The sequence below is a fragment of the Danio aesculapii genome, chromosome 8 (genome assembly GCF_903798145.1).
Source record: "Danio aesculapii chromosome 8, fDanAes4.1, whole genome shotgun sequence".
NCBI classification, from domain to species: domain Eukaryota; kingdom Metazoa; phylum Chordata; class Actinopteri; order Cypriniformes; family Danionidae; genus Danio; species Danio aesculapii.
Window position 1 is genome coordinate 2429783 of NC_079442.1, and position 7500 is coordinate 2437282.

Consider the following 7500-nt stretch of genomic DNA (forward strand, 5'->3'; position numbering starts at 1 on the left):
GCTTGATTTGAATAATTTGATTGCAGCCGTACATGCATTCTGTCACTGGTGAAACTGGCCTGTCAATCATCTCATATATAATCAATCATCAATATAATCATCCATTTTTGTGTGTGTGTGTGTTTTTTGTTCTAGTATGTCAGCATTCTGGAGCTGTTGGGGTCGGTGGATATGATGACCCGTAACCTTCCTTACAGGAAGTATCGCCCAAATGTGGGGGTTCACACTAACGGTCGTCATTGGTGAGTGCTTTTGTAGTTTGAGGTCTTGTGTATTTTCTGAAGTTGCATATTTCAATCTATAGGTGTGTCCCAAATCGTATATTTATGCGCACTTGTGTTAAATTTTGTAGTAGAAATAGTATGGGTGACAGACTCTCTCCTCTTTGTATGCACCAAACACTGTCTTATCAACTCTCAGTGTTTCTGAAAAATATCTTTCTATTTAGTGTGCTTCACGCAGCTTTATAAACCTACTGTAGGCGACACACTCTTTTCCTCTTCATATGCACCAGACACCTTGTTTTATGTACCTTATGCTTCTTGAAAACATTGTGCAATTCTGAGTGTGCTTCACACAAGTGAGTGGGCTTGACAAAACACCTATTGGACACACTCTCTCCTCTCTTAAAAAAAATAAAAATAAAATAAGTAGCTAACATAACCAAGTAAAATAAATAAATATATAATTAAATATAAAAGTAAATAAAGAAATAAAAAGGTAAATAAAGAAAAAGTAAATAAAGAAATAAAAAGTAAAACATATCAAAGTTAATGAGTAAATATCAAATTAAATAAGTAAATAAATATAAAAATTAATAAATAAGTAAATAAATTAGTAAATAAAAAATATATATAAATAAATATATAATAAAATATAAAGTAAATAAATACAAAATAAATAAACAAATAAAGTAAATAAAGAAATAAAAAGTAAATAAATATAAAAGTACATAAATAAGTAAATATAAAAGTAAACAAATAAATATAAAATTAAATGGGTAAATATTAAAATAAATGAATTAATTAAATAAATAAAAAAATATAAAAGTAAATAAAGAAATAAAAAGGTAAATAAATAAAAAGTAAATAAAGAAATAAAACGTAAAACATATCAAAGTAAATGAGTAAATATCAAATTAAATAAGTAAATTAATATAAAAATTCATAAATAAGTAAATAAATTAGTAAATAAAAATATATGTAAATAAATAATTAAATATAAAAGTAAATAAATATAAAATAAATAAACAAATAAAGTAAATAAAGAAATAAAAAGTAAATAAATATAAAAGTACATAAATAAGTAAATATAAAAGTAAACAAATAAATATAAAATTAAATAGGTAAATATTAAAATAAATGAATTAATTAAATAAATAAAAAAATATAAAAGTAAATAAAGAAATAAAAAGGTAAATAAATAAAAAGTAAATAAAGAAATAAAAAGTAAAATATATCAAAGTAAATGAGTAAATATCAAATTAAATAAGTAAATATAAAAATTTATCAATAAGTAAATAAATTAGTAACTAAAAATATATATGTAAATAAATAAATATATAATTAAATATAAAAGTAAATAAATATAAAATAAATAAACAAATAAAGTAAATAAAGAAATAAAAAGTAAATAAATATAAAAGTACATAAATAAGTTAATATAAAAGTAAACAAATAAATATAAAATGAAATAGGTAAATATTAAAATAAATTAATTAATTAAATAAAAAATATAAAAGTAAATAAAGAAATAAAAAGGTAAATAAATAAAAAGTAAATCAAGAAATAAAAAGTAAAACATATGAAAGTAAATGAGTAAATATCAAATTAAATAAGTAAATATAAAAATTAATAAATAAGTAAATAAATTAGTAAATAAAAATATATGTAAATAAATAAATAATTAAATATAAAAGTAAATAAATATAAAATAAATAAACAAATAAAAAAGTAAATAAAGAAATAAAAAGTAAATAAATATAAAAGTTAACAAATGAATATAAAATTGAATAGGTAAATATTAAAATAAATAAATTAATTAATTAAATAAAAATATAATAGTAAATAAAGAAATAAAAATAAAACATATCAAAGTAAATGAGTAAATATCAAATTAAATAAATATAAAAATTAATAAATAAGTAAATAAATTAGTAATTGAAAATATATATGTAAATAAATAAATATATAAGTGAAAATTATATAAGTAAATAAATAATTCAATGGGTAAAAAAAAAAAAAACAAATACAAAATTAAACTTTTTATTAACTTATTCAAAAATAAAAAGAAGTATACAATGTTAAACAATTTGCTCATGAAGCAGAAGAGCTATCAGGTGCTGAGGTTGGATCGCTTTATTTATTTTGGTTTTGTGCAAGCAACATTTGCCTACATAATTTATTATGCCTCCTTCTGGTGGTGAATGCAATTGTGCTCATGACAGGTACTATAAGGTAGTTTGGTCTTTTATTTCACTAATTTGGCAGCTATTAAACGTTCTCTGGGAAGTAGATTAATGTGTATTTAGTAGGAAAAAAAAGGTTTGTGTTCCATTTGGGATGACACTAAACTCATACACTATTACTATTGTCATACACAAAGTACTATTGTGTAACTTTGTCTCTAACAGGTGGCGATATGTGATCACGGGTGTTTTGGAGGTCAACGTGAAGCCTCGTCTTCACATGTGGTCCTGGCTGCACATCCGTCGACATCGGCAGCATGTGAAAAAATACAGAGAGCTCTATAAGAACAAAATCACCAGTAAGAAACCGGCAGAGAGTCTGCTGAAGGAGCTGGAGGTGGGTCAACGCTACACACACTCGCATGCTGTTGTTGAACACAAAATCAGAGAGATGTGTGTGACATTTAGTGTTTTATTTCGGTTTGGAGATTAACACTATGGTCACTATGAACTGTGTTTATGAACTGACAAATAAAGGTTTGTTTTGGTTTTGTTATCGTATTCATGAACTATGTTTCTTGCTTTGTTTTTCGGTTTTTATAGCAATAGTTGCTCTGAACCGTGTTTGGCTGTTTGGCTGTTGTTTTTTTGCTCCAGCTTGGTTCGGGTTTTTTGCTTTTGAATTTGTTTAATTTTCGTACTGTTGTATTGTTTATAACCATTGTTTGTTTTGTTTAAAGTTTGTGAAGTAGTGAATATATGGTTTCACCACTTCATGTGTATGGTTTTTGTTATTATATTTGGCTGTTTTGTTGTTGTTTCTATTTGCTTTGGTTTCTACTTTTGATTTGGTTTTTAGTTTCCACTTTTGGTTTTGTTTGTTGGTTTGGTTCGTTATTTGGTTTGGACTTTTGATTTGGTTCGGTTTCTACATTGATGTGGTTTGGTTTCTACTTTTGGTTTGGTTCGTTATTTGGTTTAGATTCTACTTTTGATTTGGTTTGGTTTCTAATGTGGGTTTGGTTTGGGTTTTACTTTTGGCTCGTTTTAGTTTATACTTTTGGTTTGATTTTGGTTTGGTTGGTTATTTGGTTTGAATCCTACTTTTGGTTTAGCTTGGTTTCTACTTTTGGCTTGGTTCGTTATTTTGTTTTGTTTGGTTTCTACTTTTGGTTTGGTTCGTTATTTTGTTTTGTTTGAATTCTACTTTTGGTTTAGTTCGGTTTCTACTTTTTGTTTGGTTCATTATTTTGTTTTGTTCGGTTTCTACTTTTGGTTTGGTTTGGTTTCTAATGTTGGTTTGGTACATTATTTGGTTTGGATTCTACTTTTGATTTGATTTGGTTTGGATTCTAATGTTGGTTTGGTTTGGTTTTTACTTTTTGGCTTGGTTCGTTATTTTGTTTTGTTTGAATTCTACTTTTCGTTGAGTTCGGTTTCTACTTTTTGTTTGGTTCATTATTTTAGTTTTGTTCGGTTTCTACTTTTGGTTTGGTTTGGTTTCTAATGTTGGTTTGGTACATTATTTGGTTTGGATTCTACTTTTGATTTGGATTGGTTTCTACTTTTGGTTCGATTTTGTTTCTACTTTTGGTTTGGTTTGTTATATGGTTTGATTTCTACTTTTGGTTTGGATTCTACTTTTGGTTTAGCTTGATTTCTACTTTTAGTTTGGTTTGAATTCTACTTTGGGATTGTTTGGTTTCAACTTTTGGTTTGGTTCATTATTTTGTTTTGTTTGAATTCCACTTTTGGTTTAGTTTGGTTTCTACTTTTGGTTTGGTTCGTTATTTGGTTTGGTTTGGATTCTACTTTTGATTTGGTTTGGTTTCTGCTTTTGTTTTGTATTGGTTTGGTTATTAATTTTGGTTTGGTTTGGGTTCTACTTTTGATTTGGTTTGGGTTCTACTTTTGATTTGGTTTGGTTTCTGCTTTTGTTTTGTATTGGTTTGGTTTTTTAATTTTGGTTTGGTTTAGGTTCTACTTTTGGTTTGGTTTGGTTTTTCCTTTTGGATTAGTCCAATTTTCTTTTTTTTCTTTTTTTCCAGAATGTTTTTAGAGTTTAACAAACATTAACCATATTTGTAAACTGCCAAATTCAGTTTTGGTTATATGATTTTTGCTTTGTTTTTACAAATAGTCATGGACCCTCTGAACCTATTTAGGTCAAAGGAACCAGTTCAGACACTGCCATTGCTTTTTGTTTTATTTTGGGTTGCTTTGCCTTTAGGTCTAACTGGTTCAACAAATGCTATATATTTATTATTAAAATAATCATGATGTGTTACCTTACATATTAAGTAATACTAAATAAACAATAACAATAACAACAATAACAATAACAATAATAAAAGAAGCTTAAAATGTTGCAAAAACCAAATAAGCCTGTAATTGTTTCTGTGAAAGCTCTGTTTTAAAAATAACCTTGATAATTTGTTCATCCTTTAGGAGACAGAAAGAACATTGGATATATTCAACATCACTATGGCAAGACAGCAGGCTGAGATGGAGGTGACATAACAGCATGTTTACACTCGTGTAATATTCACAGACATCTTAACACAAATCAAAATATTACAGTCGTTAAAGGCACTGTATGTACTTTTCGCCACTAGTGGGCGTCTCTTCACAATAAACAAATGCATAGTTTGATGAGGGTGTGACTGAGTGTGGAATCATGGGAGTTGTGATCCATAGGACTACTGTAGAAATCATGTTGATGTATGAGCTAAGGTATTCAAAACTTATTATCATGGTAGTATAAGAAGTGAATAATAGAAATGCTGAAGAAATTGCTTGTGAGAGACGAGCGTGACGTGGTACAAAAGCAGAAAATCTTTTATTATGCCAAAGTCCACCGCTTCCTGTTCTTCAGCTCGGGATCACGTGGAGAAGAAGCAGCACTGTTTTATCAGACTAAATAGATTTTAAGTACATAAGTAAAATATAAAATATATAACACTGTTCTAGTGGATTTAGAATATTTTTATGAAACAATCTTACATATTGTGCCTTTAAAATCATGTGACCAGTCCACACTGCTGATGGGTTCCTTCTGTGTGCCACATGAAGGTCTCCAGGTTTCATTCTCCAGTTTCTGACTAGTTTGACTGGTGTGTTTTCTTGGGTTTGGTGTTTGCAGGCCTCGAAGGCGGGGCTTAGGATTTACCGGCCCGGGGTGAAGGTGGAGGAGGAACAGTCACAGGGCTGGTTTGGCTGGATGTGGAACTGGTCTGGAGACGCCAGTGGCACTCAAACCAAAGATGTCAAAACTGGAGGTTTGTCTGCACGCTGTATTGGGTTAGTTATCTGTAACTAGTCCAGCACAGAGTCTGTGGTCTACAATTCCAGAGAAAGTAAACTAGACTTAATAAAGCCACTTATTTTTTAATACTTCTGTATAAATATTTTAATTAAATTTTTTTTTTATTTAAACAGTTAAAGGTCAACAATGCTAGACTGAATTAACATGTGTGTGCATATAGTGCTCAGCATAAATGAGTTCACCCCCTCACAAATTTCTCTTTTCAATTAATATTTTCTGCAGAATGCTTTACAAAAATATATTTGTGCATATACACTCACCGGCCACTTTATTAGGTACACCTTTCTAGCTGCTCATTAACACAAATTTCTAATCAGCCAATCACATGGAAGCAACTCAATGCATTTAGGCATGCAGACATAATCAAGACGATCTGCTGCAGTTTAAAGCGAGCATCAGAATGGGGAAGAAAGGGGATTTAAGGGACTTTGAATGTGACATGGTTGTTGGTGCCAGACGGGCTGCTCTGAGTATTTCAGAAACTGCTGATCTACTGGGATTTTCACGCACAACCATCTCTAGGGTTTACAGTGAATGGTCCGACAAAGAGGAAATATCCAGTGAGGGGCAGTTCTGTGGCCGCAAATGCCTTGTTGATGCCAGATGTCAGAGGAGAATGGCCAGACTGGTTCCAGCTGATAAAAAGGCAACAGTAACTCAAATAAGCACTCGTTATTGGAGAAACGTTGCCCGGTCTAATGAGTCTCCATTTCTGCTGCCACATTAGGATGATCGGGTCAGAATTTTACGTCAACAACATGAAAGCATGAATCCATCTTGCCTTGTATCAGCAGTTCAGGCTGGTGGTGGTGGTGTAAGGATGTGGGAGATATTTTCTTGGCACACTTTGGGCCCATTAGTACCAATTGAGCATCGTGTCAACACCACAGCCTACCTGAGTATTGTTGCTGACCATGTCCATCAGTATGACCACAGTGTCTCCATCTTCTGATGGCTACTTCCAGCAGGATAAAGCACCATGTCATAAAGCGTGAATCATCTCAGACTGGTTTCTTGAACATGACAATGAGTTCACTGTACTCAAATGGCCTCCACAGTCACCAGAACTCAATCCAATAGAGCACATTTGGGATGTGGTGGAACGGGAGATTGGCATCATGTATGTGCAGCCGACAAATCTGCAGCAACTGTGTGATGCTATCATGTCAATATGGAGTAAAATCTCTGAGGAATATTTCCAGAACCTTGTTGAATATCTGCCCTGAAAGACAGTTCTGAAGGCAAATGGGGGTCCAACCCGGTACTAGTAAGGTGTACCTAATAAAGTGGCTTGAGAGTGTAGATTAGATTAGTCTGTAGCAAAGCCGAAACTGGAACTAATCCGTTAAAAAAACGATCACAGTCCAAAAATGTCTACACCCAAATTAATACGCAGGGGAAAAATATTGAATACAATTTTAACTTACAGGAAAATGAAGAGAAACATGAATTTAGTTGAAATTTTGTAGTTTGTAGTTTTGTAGTGTAACTCACTTTAATTTACATGAATGATTTTTCTATTCCTAAATGATGTTCAGTGACTAAACTCTTATTTTTAATTGATATAACGATTTAATAAAACTCTTTTGTCTAAATGCATCAAAAACGATTGGCTATTTTCACAGAGAAATTGATAAAAGTATTCATTTTCTAAAGAGGGTTATTCATTTATGCTTTATTGAAATTATCCACTCATTTAAATGTCCTTCTGTCTACTTGTGTTGATATATATGTTTATACCCTGAGCTTCTGCAAGCCACCAAAAATG

General features: G+C 30.6%; 1 protein-coding gene across 2 annotated transcripts in view; it reads left to right on the forward strand.

The window, feature by feature from the left end:
- vps13a (vacuolar protein sorting 13 homolog A) overlaps positions 1–7500 on the forward strand; it is a 95842-nt gene that overhangs the window by 12946 nt on the left and 75396 nt on the right. For both annotated transcript variants that reach the window (XM_056464604.1, XM_056464605.1), the window contains exons 12-15: positions 136–242; positions 2633–2804; positions 4856–4918; positions 5550–5685. In XM_056464604.1, coding sequence (XP_056320579.1) covers positions 136–242; positions 2633–2804; positions 4856–4918; positions 5550–5685 — 478 coding nt within the window. The remainder of the gene's footprint in view (positions 1–135; positions 243–2632; positions 2805–4855; positions 4919–5549; positions 5686–7500) is intronic.